We start from the raw sequence: 16,292 nt of genomic DNA on the forward strand, positions 1-16,292 counted from the left end.
GCGCGGGGGCGGGCCCGGGCGGGGCGGGGCCGCAAACAATGCCTGGAATGCGGGGCGGGGCTCCCGGGGCCCGCGGCGAGAGGCACGGGCGGGACGAGAGAGTCTCTGCCGCTCTCTGCCCAGAGCAGCTTCTGGTGCTCTCCTTCCACACACCCTCTGCCACCAGAGAAGGGCTGAAAACAGCAGAAAGGAGCACGAAGGTGTTTCCCAGGGTTCCTCTTCACTGAGCCCTCCCCGCGCTCAGCACTTATGGAATCCTAGAATAACCTCATTAGAAGGGACCATCAGGATCACCTCAAAAATCTCACCATATGCTTGACAGTATTGTACACCCAGCCTATGGCTTCCCCTCCAAACCCTTCCCCACCCTCGTGGCTCTCCTTTGGATGCTTTCTAATAGCTTAATGTATTTTTTACATTGTGATGCCCAAAACTGCACACAGTACTCAAGGTGAGTACTGACCCAGGTGAGTGGCTTTTCTATCCTAAAATGCTTACTGTACATTAGATTATGAAGAATTACACACCCTGACAAACCAGACATGGAGAGACATGCAAATGGGGAGGGTGCAAATAGATTTTCCAAGCAAAGGTTTGTCTGCAAATAACCAAAGTAAAAGCCATGCTTGGAAGAAGAGGAAAGCATTCCCACCCAGCTGGGAAGTCATGGAAAATGACCAATGACAGGTTTCCCACAGTTCCAGGATCATCTCCAAGCATTACAGAAATCCCAGCCAGCAGCAGCAGCCAGCTGGGCACACAGGTATGTTCAGAGCAGCTCCTGGTGTACAAACCAGGCTACAGCTAAGAGCACTTCAACAACTGAATCAGTATAAGCACCCCGGAAGCTGTTGTACTTTATGCCGAGACCTATGACTCTGAGGCACCACATCAACTTGATTTTTAAAACAATGGCATAGTTCCCCTGAAAAGAAGCTATTTGCTCCTGCAAATAGCCTGCTTTTACCAGAAAGAACTAAAAAGAATTACAGAAAAAGAAACTTCTACCTATGGCTGGATCTTCTAAGCAGTACTGTAAAACATAGTTCATGTTTGAGCTCTAAGTGTATAAACAAACATTTGATCAGAGGAACAGGCTTGGTGCTGTGGTATTTGGGCTGTGTTCTCTGGTTCAGTAAATGCACACACTTTGCCAACTAAAACAGCAGAGTTGTAAATTACCTTTGTAGGGACTTGTTTTTCCTCTCTGTTGCCAATGAATCCCATGTCAGGTCACTCTCTGCACATTCTGTGTTGAAATGCAGCAGCCTTTGCTCCTCCCATCTGACCTCAACTAGTGCTGAAACCATTTTGGGGCTATAGATGACACAAACTGCACTTGAGCAGATGACCAGACATGCTCAGCCATGAGCCCATGGAAGGAAAGGAGAGAGTATTATATATTTGTACAATGAGATTTTGCAATGTGGCACCCACTGCAGGAGTGGTTAGATACAGCTCCACACCAAAGCACGAGGACACCCTGCTTTCGACACCACAACTAACCAACACTGAAATGGCAATTCTAGGAACAGACAGGACAAACTGTGCTTTGTCAGACATGATCTGCTGTGTGACCACAGAGGAATAAACCAGCATGGATACTCAATCTGTCTTCCAGCAGCAGGAGGAGGTCTCATTTCACTGGGCCCCGTTAACTGTGAGATAGTAACTTGTCTGTGCAGGCCATAATTTGGGAATCACTGCTCAAGGCAGATATTCCCCTTCACATTTATAATTTCCACTTTGTATGTCTGTTGGCATTATTCACTTATGCAGCAGAGTGACAGACTTAAAGCAGTGCTCTTGCTCCTGCAGATGTAATTTAAAAACCTGACACCTACTAATCATTTATTATTTTTGAAGATTCAAAGTCAGATGAAGCAAGTCTCATGCCACACTTAAAGACTATGCCAGCATAACACTGATTTTAATCAGTTGTTATATTCCTGGCACTTGCATTGCTGACAAAGGCCCCAGAAATGTCAGAAGAGACACATTCCATTTCCTTTCTATTAGCCACAGTTAACAGTCCAAGCAGACTTCTTGAGTCTCCCTATTATTTTTGAGCTCTAATTGTATCAATGATTCCCAATTAAAGGCTTACTCAGTTACTGACAGATCACCCAGAATAGTTTGTTTTGGGAGCAACCTAAGGTGTTTAACTGTTCTAAGAACAGGAAAGCAGTGAAACATCAAAGATCCTTAAAAATGAACTCAAAGAGAAACACATTTTTATAAGAAGTTTATTTTCCTGTTGTGTAGCCATTATACAAAGTAAGCAGCCAGAGCTGCCATTTTGTCCTTGGGTTTCTTTGGGTTGAGCCTTCCTCCAGGTCTCCGGCCTTTGCCCCTTCCCCGCCCTTGCCTCTTGCCCTGTCCCCCACGGTGCATGGGGTGCCTCATGGCCGCGTGTTTCAGCTCCACCAGGTCCTGAAACACGGGGTCACAGAACACACAGCCTGAGTGCTGGGTCTCATCACCAGGCAGGGGAGATTTGGCTTTGTTAAAATCCACGTCCACGAGCGCCGCCTCACACAAGTCGCACGTCTCGGGCGACACCCGCACCTTGTGGGCGTTCTCGAAGAAGTGCACGACCACGTTGCATTTGTTGCAGGCCATCTTCCACTTGGGGCCCGAGGTCGAGTCCAGCACCAGAACCCCGTTCTCACACTCCACACACTGCCCAATTCCAAGCATGCTAAGGGAATGCTGGCACGTGGGGTGGGTGCACTCATTACAGCCCATTCCTGGGGAAGAAGAGTGAAACCACACCACCCTTTATCTCACTACTCACACTACCCAGTTTGAAGGAAGTGAGACACAGAAGCCAGAGACACTTGAGTATACTGTAGATTTTCTAAATCACTGAAGAATGGAACTGCTCCCAAAATGGCAACTTGCCTCTTCACAGTTTCAGAATAATCCCCTTCTGAAAAATTTTCCTATAATGGTTTTCAGAACTGCCATATACTGCCACTGTACAGTACAGGCAGTTTAGACAGATTAGTGATGAAAACTCATTACATTTTCAATTAAATGTATGGCTCCTGCCTAACTGTTATTTTATACTTGAACTACTCACTGTTAGTCCAAGATATTTTTAATTAAAAGATGGTAATAAAAAGATGCTGAAAAGCTTCAGTGCACTACTTTAATTCTCAGTCCCACAGTCACCAAACTAACTGCAAAGTCTACCTCTTCTTATATCCTTCAACAGCTTTTAACACATCATTTATCTCTATCAGAACATTCCCAAGACCTGGTCTTTGTTTATACTCCTATCCAAGACTACCCAAATTTGCAAGGCATCAGTATCTTGGTGTCTTTCACTGCATGCTGAGTGTTGTGAAGGTCACCTACAGCGCATGCAGGTAAATTATTTTCTTACTTCTTCTATGAAAAAAACCCCTTCAAAAATTTGTTAACTAATACATTTTGGTCAGTAAGTTTAACATGAATTTTAGGTATCTAGAACCTAAAGGGAACAGCACCTTATACTAAGCAACACTGATTTTAAAACTCCTAAAAAGTATATTGTATTGACTGTACCTAATCTATTTCAAGTAAGGATGATACCTGCATGTTTGCACAACTCCTACCTTTTTTCATGTCCCTGAAGGGAGGATGGTTGTAACAGTATGGACATAGTGGATAGCTCTTTCCTCTGGATCCAGATGACCACAGCACCAGCTCAAAGTCATCCAGGGGACAACGTAACTCCTTGTAGAGTTTAATGGTACCATTCTGGGGGAGGCTGTAGGTGTCATCACAGTGAGAGCAGTGCAGGCGACTTGGCTTGGCCTGGAAACAGAACACAAATCTCCTGAGCAACTGCAGGGTGAACAGAGCTTAAAACTTGTGGTAAACCCAGCTGGAGCTGCTCTTTGGTTTGTTCCCCAAGGCAAAACCATATCAGCCTTTTTGTTTTAGAAAGGAACTCGTGATGACCACATTTAAACTGAAGTTAAATAATAGAAAAGAAGTTTATACTCAATGCCCCCCAGCAAGTGAAATTCCAGTTCCAAGTATGAGGTAAACTGACCTGAATGTACTTCATGAATCGATGGCATTTACCACAGCGGGAAAGGGGTTTGCCTGTGGCAGCCAAGGGTGAAAACGACACTTCCATCAGTTCATCCATTCCTGCAAAAGGAATAATCACACTTAGATTAGAATTCTAGTTCTTAAGAGGAAACTTTGCACAAAATCACCTCTAGGCCTGTGAAGAAGTGAGAATGAAAATATTTTACTCACAATGTTCCTCCTTGTCTACAAAGACAAATATAAAGCATTTTGCACTGAGCATGCACAAACATACTGATTCAGCTAATCTCAAGTTTTCAAAAAATCACCACTGCACAGGCACAAAATAAACTTGAAGCAGAGTTCTGGAGACATGATTCAGTCCCTTTGGAGAGCAAATTAATTTGACTGGAAACTTCCAGTCCTGTCACAACTTTTCAGAAAGACTAAACCTCTGAAAGGAGCCTAATATATAAGTATTTTCTATGCAACAACTAAGTACTTGTAGGGAACTTCACATGTAGAAAGTTTTACCTGCAATAGAATCCACAAAATAGTGAAATTTCCTTTTGAAAATGTCAAGGGTGTGCTCCAAGACCTGATGATAATTTGCTTTACCCAGAGCTATTAAGTTGAGTTGCTTCTCTACAGCACTGCGGATTGTAGGAAGAACCAGTTCTGCATCTAACAGGAAACCAGAGACAGCAGCAATAAAAGGTCAAAAATGGAGGTAGGAAACCATTCATACATAAACTGACATCAAAATAAGCATTATTTGAGACAGAAATGTTACTTAGACATTGACATCAGCCTTTGATATAGTAAAGAGAAAGGAAGGGAAGAGGAGGGAAAGGGAAGAGCATTTAACTGACCTATTTTGTAATAACCATGAACCAGAACAATGCCAAGGTTTGTAGGCTTTAGTCTCCGACCACTCTCCACTGTGACATAGTTTCGCTGGCAAATGTTGTTAATGTGGACTGGAATGCTGGCATCAGTTCCTGCCACACAAAGGAAAACAATATATCCACCCTGAACAAAAAAGAGTTTTCAACAAATGACTTCTTTCTGGCTTCTCTGGTTTAATGTCAGATTACAGGGCTCCTAAGACTACTTAAATTCAGATACCTTCTTACTGTTACCCAACTTCCAGTGCAAAACTTCTCCCTGTCTAGTAACTCTGATGTTCCTTTGCAATCCTGGTAAGTCTGAAACATACGGTTTAACCGTAATCCTTTCATCTCTTCCAAGGAATTACTATTGGGAAGACACCTATTCTCACAGTTATTTACTCTGGAAAAACACAGTAGACTAAGAGCCTGTGTTTGCTCTGACAGGGCAAATTCATGAAAATCCATTAAAAGAAACAAGTCAGACTGATAAAGGAAAGTAGAATTGTGGTAGATTGTATAATAAGATACAGAAGGATTACTGAAGAGAGCAAAGCTAAAGCAAGCTGTGAAGACAAGAAATCATTCCTAAGAATGAGGAGGTGCTTCCTTCCACACATCAGCTCTTTCTGACAGAGAAGTGACAGGGATGTGTTATGAAAGGATACTGCTTTGGCCAGAAATGTTTGGCCAGAAACCAGAAACTGTTCAAAATAAGGATAAGAAAGGGAAAGGAACGTGGGGGAAGAAACAATCTACCATCTGCTGAGGGGAGCTATGGGCATGGTGGTTTCAAGGGAAAGGGATGATCACTGTACATATCCAAATGAACACTGAGAGCTCATCACTGACACAGACAGTGCAGAGGAGTGACTCAGACTCTGCACTCTTGGTGGATGTACTGCAGAACAACGGAAATTATGCAAGCTCCTACCAATGCCATGCTTTTCCATCAGAGTGATCAGTTCTGCTTCTGTCAGGTAATCAGGAGGGCTGGTTTGCTTTTCCAGCAACTTTATTTCACCAATTGGAAAAAGATCTCCTTTCTCACAGTGGGGAAGGCTCTCTTCTAACGGGATGCTGTGCCATGGCATAATTTCTGTGAACCCTGTAAGTAAAGAAACAAACAACTTGCCAGTTTACCATAAAAGTCTCAGTAGTGCTGCTGCATTGTTTTTACAGAGGCCCAAGAAAAAACTTCTGCCTTTGTGTAATTTATCCCCTAAAAGGCATTTACTGTTTGTAAAAAGACTGGTCTTCACACTGGCAAATGTGGCATTAAATCTTTGAGACTACTACATGAAAAATAACACTTTTTTATCATAACTGAAGTATGAAAATTAGGATAAAATTTGGTCTCTGGTTTTGAGAGCTCAAAAAAGTCTTCACAATTGCAATTGTCCCCAGAGCTTCACTTTTATATCCATTCAGTGTATTAATGAGGAAAAAAAATATTCTGCAGCTAATACTTTCTTCTGATTTGTCTTACCTGGTGAAGTTACCACCTTTCCAACACAGGTAAATCTTTCAGGGCCAATACTGAAGGAGATGGTGGTTTGTAGGTACTTGCAGTCAGCACTGACAGTGGCAATGAAGTGCCGGGTGATGTACTCGTACAGTCGCCACCCGTCTCCACCTGGGGAGAAACAACACCTCAGCCACCAAATACAATCAAACTTCACTACTTGGGAGCTACTATTCTGGGACAAATTTCTCCTAGAAATGTAGGTATTAAGTTGTTTTCTTCTTCTTGGCAGTACTATAGTCCCAAGGATCAATTGCTGGAGCAGCTCTGAACTTCACTGCCACCAGAAGTTTCAGTGAGGATCAAGTTTGCTCTCTCTTCACTTCTTGCCATTCAAATAATTTTACTTTTTGTTGCAACTCAGTGATTTTGAAACTGGCACCTTACATCTCAAGGGACTGAATTCCTCACACAGTGTCCCAGTACTACTGAATTTGCTTGTACCTAATTCTGCTTCTGTTGCAGCTCTCATTGGGGTGATGGGAGGATGGTCTCCTGCATCATGGCCTTTCCTTGGACGATTGATGCCTTCTGATAGCAATACTTTTACCTGGGTGAAGGAAGAAATGGATTACTCACATCAAATCCATAACAATACAACATAAATAAAAGAAACTAGAGATATTTAAAGTTTCTGAAGGCCTACAGGTCATAGTACACCAAGCAAGATCTAGTCTGAAACAGACTAGAGAATGATAGTACAGCTTTTGCTTCATGTACTCACAGTTTCTGCCCAGTAAGGGTTATTGGCTTGTTGTCTCAAACATCCTTTCAGGTCAAAGTTTTCTGGATAATGGGTAGTTTCTGTTCGAGGGTAGCTGATGTAGCCCTGAGTGTACAGACGTTCTGCTATTTGCATGGCATGTTGGGGACCCATTCCTGAGAGGGACAGGAGAAAACAAAAATCATATCCACATCCCTGTGATTATGGTTTGCTGCACCTGGATGTACACCTTACCCAAGTATTTAAATAAATTATGATTTGTCCTTTCCACATGATTGACCTTGATCTTGTCAAACATTTCACTTTTGACAAGCAGCTTTCTAAAATTGACTCTTTGCCCAAAATGATGCATTATTTGTTTTGTTTGAGAAGCCAAAATACTTGCTTTAAAACGGTGTGAAAATCTGAACTTTTGTACCTACCTAAAGCAGCACTGGCCACTCGAAGCATTTCTACTGTATTCAGAGCCAGTGGTCTCTGCTTCACCTTCTCTTTTTTACTTACAGATTCCACCTAGAAAAGAGCATTTTCACAGTAAAACTTCTGACATTTGGTAAATGCATAATTTTAATAATGTCTATAAATATGTATCATATCTACCATTGTCTATTCTTATAATATCTGCTTTGTTCTCTTAAAACAGTAACCACCAGTATATTTTTACTTCAGAAAATATGACTGGAGATAATTTTATCTAGTTCTAAAATTAAAGTCTGAAAGTCCCTTTGTGCCAGGACTAGATCAGGTCTGTAACTAACTGGGAACACAGCAAGGCAGCTTATTGCTGTCCTTACTCCCACTTACCTCAGCAGCTCCTACTTTCAGTGCTACAAGGATTTAGTGCTCATTCCAAGCAACAGTCCTAACTATAAGAATGTAGATTTTTAAAAGCTTCAAGCAGTCTTTGAACCTTGATGTCTAAAGCACTTAAATCCAAACATAGTGTCAAACAAGTATTGAACAGAGCAGAGTATAAGTTAATTGGCTATAAAGACTGTACCATACACATAATTAAATATTTAACTGCAGGAATATTGCCCTACACATAATTAAATTCCAATTTATTCCATGTCTCATGGGAAATAAGAGGTCTGCTTGGAGACATCTGAACAGTATTTCCTAGCAGGTTTAGTAATGAAGAGTTCCTATCATGAGTGATGAGCATTCCCAAAGTCAATACTAAGAAGAGGCTTCTGCTGAGATGACCACACCAGCACAGTACAATCTACAATAAAAAAATCTCTTGCCTTTTACTCTCATTTACATAAAGCTGAACGAAATAAAAACCAAAACATAGATATTCTACACTCTTTAAAAAAACAACCAATAGCCTCAATAAACAGCAAATGAAATATTAAATTGTATTTCCTTTCAATGAAATATGGATCTACTGGCACTTGGTAAATATTCTTACCTTTGCTTCTTTTGCCATCTTTGTTATGTTCAGGAACATTTGAGCAACCTCACGATCAAACACCCTCACTCTATCCCAATCCAAAGTGAGAGAACTTTCTTTTTCAGGGTTCACCTATTGGACAAAAAAAAAAAAATATAATTCCCATCAACTTTACTCCTACAAGTGTGAGAATGCATATTCCCAACAAGAGTCCAGCAAGCAAATCCGAGGACACAGAGGATTTGTTAGGACAAGTTTAGGACAAACCCACCCCAGGACACCAGTGCTCTTGTAATTTTACTCTTTTTTGGGGGGGCTTTTGTGAAGGATGGAGCACTTGGAGTTCTGGGGTCTGGGGAATGACCAGAGCTATTCCTGATTGAACTGAAATACTGTTCTTGTTTAGTGCTGGGAACAGTAAAGACTGAAATAGGCAGAAATTCAAAGTTTACCATTTTGATTTCAATCTTTTGTATTAAACTGTAACTAGGTCATGTTTTCAGCCCCATGTACAAAAATTAGTATGAAGTGACCAACATGAGAGAGCACAAACCCCTCTGTAAACAGCACCAAGTGTTTCCTAGCATGACACACAAGACACATAACAACAGATGACAGCAGATGCTAGATTTCACCTTTTTTTTTACTTTTAAAATACAAAAATGGCAACTTTTTACCACGAATCCCTCATTTGCTTAAAAATCCTTGTGATCACAAACCATAAAACCCTGTTGGTTTGCTCCCAGAGCCTGGACAGCAGCGAGGCTGTAAAACCACTCCAAGCTGCCAAAGTACTCTGAGGACTCAATTGCCAATTAACACAATGAGCATTTTATTTGCTTTAAAATTCCAATACTCAGCAATGCCAATGTTTGTTGGCAGGCTAATTAATTCCTGGATTCAAATTAACAACAGTCAGTCCAAGGACCCCAGGGAACAAAAGAGCACCATTTTAAGTAGTTTTTTTGGCAGAATCTAAGCTTAGATGATTAGCACTGAAGAACTCTTATAAGCAGCAGACAATAAGCACTCTAATGCAAAACTGACATCCTGGAATCTGTTCTTGAGAGTGGTGACACACATGTGAACAGAATGAGAACACATGAGTAAACTATAGGCATTGTGAATTCTTGTCAGCAGCTAAGAAATTATGAATGAACAAAATACAAATGCATTTCTTTTGTAAAATAAGTACTGTAAAACTTACTTTAGCTTGCAACACCCAGTAAGTCTCAGGCTTAAATGACTGGATTTTGTCATGCCTCTCAACACAGAATCCAAGTGTTGGGGTCTGACATGGCCCAAAGGAGATAAGGGAGCTGTCTAAATTCCCATATTTTCCCTGAAAATACTTAGTCTGGAACCTAAGAGAAAGGCAAGGGGGAAAAAAACAATGAGAAATGTACACATTAATATTCTCATTCCCATGAAAAGCAGAAGTTTTTGTCATCATACATGCACAAAATATGAGTAATCTATAAAATCATTCAGGCATTAGAAAAAGAGCATTTTGAGAAATTACAGCTAATTAAGGCATAATAATTTTCCTCACAAGGAGCTGGGAGGGCACACAGCCAGGACAGCTGATCCCAGCTGAATAACCAAAGGAATATTCCAGATCATATGACATCATGGTCAGCATATAAAGCTAGGGGAACAAGGAGGAAGGGGGGGAACACTTGAGGTGATGGCATTTGTTTTCCCAAGTAAACATAATGTGTGATGGAGCCCAGCTTTCCTGGGGATGGCTGAACAACTCCCTGCCCCTGAGAAGCGGTGAATTAATTCCTCATTTTGCTTTGCTTGTGCAGCTTTTGTTTACCTATTAAACTGTCTTTCTCTCAAGCCATGACTTTTCCTACTTCTACCCATCCAGAACTCTCCTCCACCCCAGTGAGTGGCTGTGTGGGGCTGGGCTGGGGTTAAAACACGAGGGCACAGAGCCCCTCCTGAACCTTTCCAAAACCTGCAGGCTCTGTCTGCGGGCTGTGCTGTCACCTTGTGAAGGCACAGCCAATCCTCAGGTCCAGCTCCTGGCGGGCATCCACGGACAGGGCCTCGTTGCGGTTGGGCTCTCCCAGGTGATTCATGGCGTTGCAGATGTCGGTGTCGGTGATGGAACTGAACTTAGCTCTGTAAATCGTCCGCTCCGTGCCACGAGGCTTGTTCATGACAGGAAGAACAGCATCAAGAACCTAAGGAAAATCAGAAGCATACTTAAAGAGGATTTGAAAGATAAAGGCTTTCTCTCTAAAGATAAAAAAAAACACTCTCCACAAAATATTTTTTTCTGTGTCACTACTTTTTTAAGTCAGCAAGATGTCATGCCAATGCATTAGCTGATATGCCAGAGCAGTATTTGTCCATCCACTCAAAAGCATATGAAGAATTAACAAAACTGAAGGGTTTATTTACTATACAGCAACTGCTGGGAGCAAATCAGTATTTTTGGCTAAGGGCAAAGACATTTACCAGTGCAGATGCAGCACCTTTTGGTGAATATGTACCAGTGTCTATCTGGGTTTATTCTACTCATTGCTAAGGCACAAGTAATGATACAGGGGTATGTAAAGAACTTACAACAATCACTTCATAAAATGTGTTTCTTTACTCTAAAGAAAAGCTCCAAACAAATGCTCTTCATGTAGACTTCTGGGAATAGGATGTTAAAAAAAATCTTAGCAAAATTTTTGTTCTATGCTTTACGTGCAGAGGCCAAATTTCTGCAGTATGCCTACACTTGCAAGCAGCTTCTGTGCTCTAAGGCATCTAACTGCTTAATAAACAAAAGATAACAGAGATGAAGTTTTATAAGGACATAAAAATAACTACTCCAGCTGTGGAATAAGACCAGTTCTTGAAGCACTGGAATGCTCTAACATTTAAGAGGCCTTATTGTTCTTCTGAGATGAGCAACACCTCTGAAATTTATTTATACTCTTTAACCGATATCTTACAGAGTTCAAAGCGTGTGAGTTTTTCCACCAAGGCCCTCTATGCCTTTAAAACTTCATTCAACTTTAGTTTGAATTATACTGCATACTCATAAAATAATGCATTAATAGTCTTGTCAGACATATATCATGGTATTGTGAGTCTTAAAAAATGGAAACCTTACTTCAAAACAGATGTTTTCTCCTTCCTTATCACAATCCAACCACAAGACAATACAATCACAGCCTCTTCCCTCCACCTGTGAGAAAAATTAGCACAGTTCTTCAGCAGCTCAAAAAAACACCTCCCCCCTCCCTACCTATATATTTCTTTTTCTGGTTTCAGCAGGTGTGTGAAGTGTGAGCAGTAACCAACACAGACTTATTTTAAAGAAGGCATTTATAAGCTGTGCCTTGCACTGGCTGTTAAAGCTAAGCTTGCATCCAATGCTCCATTTCTGAGAAGCAGGATATGAACTGTCAAAAAACTCTAAAGGCAATGGGAAAAGTAAATTTAACAAAGATTTCCGACAGTGTAAGAACAAGCAAAAAAAAAATTATTTCTACTATGTTAATAAAATAGATCTAACTGTGACAAAGCGCTACTCCCTGGAGGAATTCCTATCTAGGAACATAGAAAATGATAACTCTAAATACTACTCCTAAGAAAGAATACCTGTAAAAACTTCACCATGGTCAGTTTGGGATTAGCTTCTTTCTTTTCTGTGGGAGCTTTGCTAAAAAGTTCTGCTGGATCCACTTTGTCCCAGCTGTTATATTTTCCTGAAAAGCAAAAGTATATCAAGTGGAGCTCTGAAGAAATATTTATAAAACAAACAGCTATACTTTGCAAAACACTTGGCTTTCAAAATTTATATGGAAAATTTTCTACACTAACACATCTTGCTTTACTGTATACCAAGGAACCTCTTAGCTGTTTCTGAAGGACCTGGCAGCTCTACAAACCATATTAGTTAAAGCATCTGATGAGCAGGCAAATACCTATGAAATCCAAAGTCATGACGTGACCACACACCGATGTCATCTTGAAGTGGGCACTCTGTCCTATGAAGGACCCGGTGTACTCGTGCACAGAGCAGGCACCGTTGAGTCCCTTTCGGGAGGACATGTTCCCTGTGAAAACAGGATCACAAATATTAATGAGGTAAAAAAAACCCCAGCTAGTGAAACAAATTGTTTTGTGTGAAATTACATCCCCCTTTCCTTAGATCTTAAGCTACTCATTGATCAAACTTTTATTTCATTAAGTATCAATTCAGGGCTTTCTTAAAGTATATTTCATCTTCAAATTAAACTATCCATTATCTCCACCAGCCTTTCCCTCCCACCATGATACCTTATAAAAATACAGCTACTTTTCTAGATCACACACAATCAATTTCTTTTATTTTCCAGATTTACGAAACTTTAACTTCAAAAATCTCAGAACACCAACTTGCTACTTGGTCGGCACTTTCCAGACACCGTATCCTCTAAGGCACTCTAGAGCTACACAAAATATTGAAACTAGATTCCTTTATTCTTGGATTAAACAGGGATCCATACAAATCTGAACGTGATGGGACATCCCGTTCTTTTATGAACCTGTCCGAAGCCACCGTTCCTAGGAGGCTCCGGCTCCAAGACAACCAAGCCGCTGCCCAGGGCGTTTCTCACCCTCACAGCACTGACAGCAACCCCGGCAGCTCACACACATCCCCGTGCCCCGGCCGTGCCGGGAGAGCTCCCGGTGCCGCCGGCTCAGCACCGGGCACGGGCACCCGCCCGCCTCCCCTACCTCTGGAGAGGATCTTGGCGATGGACTGCGCCAGGGACGGCTTCTCCGCCACCATGAGCACGGTCCTCATCTTCGGCCGCTGCGGCGCGGAGCCGCGGGGGCGGCCCGGCGGAGCTGGGGCTCGGCGGCTCCCGCGCCTGAGGGGACGGAGCGCGGCTCAGCCCGCCCGCTCCGGGGCACGGCGGCACCCGCAGCCCCGGGCCGAGGGGCACGGCCGCACCCGCTTCCACTCGAGCGCCGAGCACACAGCGCCAACGCCGAGGAGCCGCCGCCCGCCCCGCTCCGCCGGCTCGGCCGCGCTCCGCGCCTCAGCGGGCGGCCATGGCCGCGTCACTGCCGGGTCACGGCGCCGGAAGGCGCGGGCGGCTCCGCAGGGCTGCGGCGGCGCGGGCGGGCGCGGGACACACAGACATACACACCATACACACACACAGAGGCACATGTGCGGACACACGGACACACACACCGAAGCACATGTGCGGACACAGGACACACACACACACAGGCACATGTGCGGACACAGGACACACACACAGAGGCACATGTGCGGACACAGGACACACACACAGACATATATGTACACACACACATGGACACACACACATATTTTTATATATGTTTATTTATTTATATATATATATATATATATATATATATATATATATATATATATACATACAGGCACTCACACTCAGACCCTTCCCGGGGCTGGCGCCCGCGCGCTCCAGCGCCCCCTGGCGGCGCAGGGCGGCGCGACCCCCCGTGCTCCCGGCGACGGGGCCGGGCTGGGCCCGGGGCTGGGCACGGCCGCAGCTCGGGTCACTCGCGGTGCCCTGCACAAGGACATGGGCACAACGCACGGCCACCCCTTCCTTCGGAAGCCCGTGTGCAAAGCTGTGCCGCGGGATGCGCTGGTACAGTGCCGTACGGTGCACAGATGCCCCTCTCCTTCAGCCACACACGTGCACAGAACATGAATCCCCAAACCCCTCTAAGAGAACACGCACACAAATTGTATCTGCTCTGTTCCAGTGACACGGACCGCTGTGCCCGTGCCCAGTCTGTCACTCAGGTTCCAGTTTCCGTAGACCAGACACACTACAAAGAGTGTCGGACATCGACAGCATCTCCTTAAATACAATAAATCCACCTTAGGAGTCTTAAGAGCACCTGGTTCCCTTGCACCCCAATGAGATAATGGAAACAATATTGAATGATTCTTGAAAAAGTGCATTTTTTACACATTAAATTTTAGTTAAATGTTGATGTCTCACTTAGGCAGAAATACAAAGAGAAAAGACAGTGGGAAGAGAAGGTTCAGGCCAGGCAGAAGCACACACTTCCCTCATCCCACCTTTGCCCAGAGAGAAGGCAAGGGCTGCCCCAGGGGATTTTGCCCCTGGGAGCTGCAGCTCCTTTCCTCAAGTCGTGGAGGGACTCTTTGCCCTGTCTGTTGCTTCCCGGGGATGCTGGGCCCTGTTAAGGAGATTTGGTCAGTGGGCTGAAGATGTTTCCAACCTGTCCTGTAGCTTTCAATTCTTCCACACATCCTGAAATCTGTCAAGAGGAGAGCTAAAGAGGGAAGCCCCAAGTTGATGGATTTTATACGCACTTTGTGGAAGAGCTCAGCTCTCTATTTTTACCCCTGTGGCTGCGCATCGATCGTTGCCAATGTTTATAGCACTTTTCCCAGAGCTGCTCAGTACCATACAAACCCAAAGAGAAGAGATTGGGAAGCAGCCAGGATCAAGATGTATATCAACCTCATGCTGTCTGAAATAAAAAGGAACTAATTCACCTTCCGTTTGATTAGTAGACAATTAATAGACATTGAAGTTGTTAGTGAAAGGAAAAATCAAAACAAACTCAGGCTTTTTAATTCTTTGTCAATACTAAAGTTAGAGCGTATTAAAACAAATGTGTTTTGCTGTTTCAATGCCTGGTTCCCTTTGACATCTGGGGAACATCTGGAACAATCAGGATGCAAGTTAAAACCAAGTCTTCAGATATGTCAGATACATATTTTTTAATTTCCTCTGGTAAAAGCCCTCTACAAAATCCAACCTTCCTTTTTTCTTTGAATGCTCAACGAAACATGAAATTTCAACTTGCGTTCACCCGGTAAAGCACGGTCGGGACTCTCCCCCACGTGGCCGAGGGACTCCGGGCGCTCGGAGTCCCCGTGTTCCCCTGGGCTGGCACAGACCCGTGTGGCTGCTCCCTGCGGCCGCACAGAGGCTCCCCCGGCTTGAAGGGATCCCGCGGCCGGACACCCACGAGCCCCGCGGGGCCACCAGGTCACACAGTGGCTTGAAGCGCTTTGAAAATTGTCCGGAAAGCCTCACCCCATTCCGAGCCCTCCGACACGGAGCTGCGCCAGCCCCGGCAGCGCGGGAGGGACCGGGACAGAGCGGGACCGCACCGGGAGCGGGCCGGGCCGGCCGCTGGGGGGCGCTGCCGCCGCAGGAGCCGCCCAAGGGCCCCGGGGCGCGGCCGCGCTCGGCGGGGACGGGCGGGGACCCGCGCTACCACCACTGTCACCACTGTCACCGCTGCAACCCATCCTACCGCTGACACCTCTGCCACCCATCCTACCGCTGCCACCGCTGCCACCTCTGTCACCCATCCTACCGCTGCCACCTCCGCCACCCATCCTACCGCTGCCACTACTGTCACCCATCCCACCGCTGCCGCCCCTCACGCCGCTGCCCCGGCTCAGCCCCGGCGCTCTCGCTCCGCTCCGAGCCGCAGCGTTTCCCCGGGGATGGGCTCCCGCCCGCCGCGCCAGCCCGGGGAGCCCCGCGGAGCCTCGCTCACTCCTCGCAGAGGCTCTGTGCTACTGCCAGCCCAGGCTTGGCCGCCCGGTACTCAGAAGGCACAGGTACCATACTGAAAAGGCTCCAAAAAGACCCCCCAGCCCCATGCCAAGCACCCTCATTTCCACATGAGAAACTCCAGCGAGAAGAGTCCGTGTTTGCCAACACTGCAGCTGTTCACAGA

The 16,292-nt window shown here is 44.6% G+C and overlaps 1 protein-coding gene across 1 annotated transcript; it reads right to left on the reverse strand.

Moving 5' to 3' along the window:
- Positions 1-2,228: 2,228 nt before the first annotated feature.
- Positions 2,229-13,629, reverse strand: TOP3B (DNA topoisomerase III beta). The gene is made up of 17 exons (XM_071445428.1): positions 13,293-13,629; positions 12,497-12,628; positions 12,171-12,277; positions 11,680-11,754; positions 10,560-10,756; positions 9,769-9,925; positions 8,580-8,693; positions 7,588-7,678; positions 7,166-7,320; positions 6,886-6,991; positions 6,406-6,552; positions 5,851-6,024; positions 4,899-5,027; positions 4,561-4,710; positions 4,046-4,146; positions 3,603-3,804; positions 2,229-2,750 (listed from the first exon to the last, which is right to left on the reverse strand). Exons 1-17 carry the CDS (start codon positions 13,360-13,362, stop codon positions 2,269-2,271), a joined length of 2,589 nt encoding a protein of 862 aa, XP_071301529.1. The 5' UTR covers positions 13,363-13,629; the 3' UTR covers positions 2,229-2,268.
- Positions 13,630-16,292: the final 2,663 nt, after the last annotated feature.

Source organism: Agelaius tricolor, unplaced genomic scaffold (assembly GCF_023055355.1).
Source record: "Agelaius tricolor isolate 1412-34295 unplaced genomic scaffold, bAgeTri1.0.p SCAF_20, whole genome shotgun sequence".
In the NCBI taxonomy this organism is placed as follows: domain Eukaryota; kingdom Metazoa; phylum Chordata; class Aves; order Passeriformes; family Icteridae; genus Agelaius; species Agelaius tricolor.

Bases quoted from the DNA above. Each gene is read 5' to 3' on its own strand.
- TOP3B (XM_071445428.1), bottom strand. From the start codon at position 13,362: ATGAGGACCGTGCTCATGGTGGCGGAGAAGCCGTCCCTGGCGCAGTCC. The intron at 9,926-10,559 runs GTGACAGCACAG...CCTTTCTCTTAG, and splicing joins ATTGGCTGTGCCTTCACAAG to GTTCCAGACTAAGTATTTTC. The intron at 6,992-7,165 runs GTGAGTACATGA...TCCTTCACCCAG, and splicing joins ACCCTTACTGGGCAGAAACT to GTAAAAGTATTGCTATCAGA.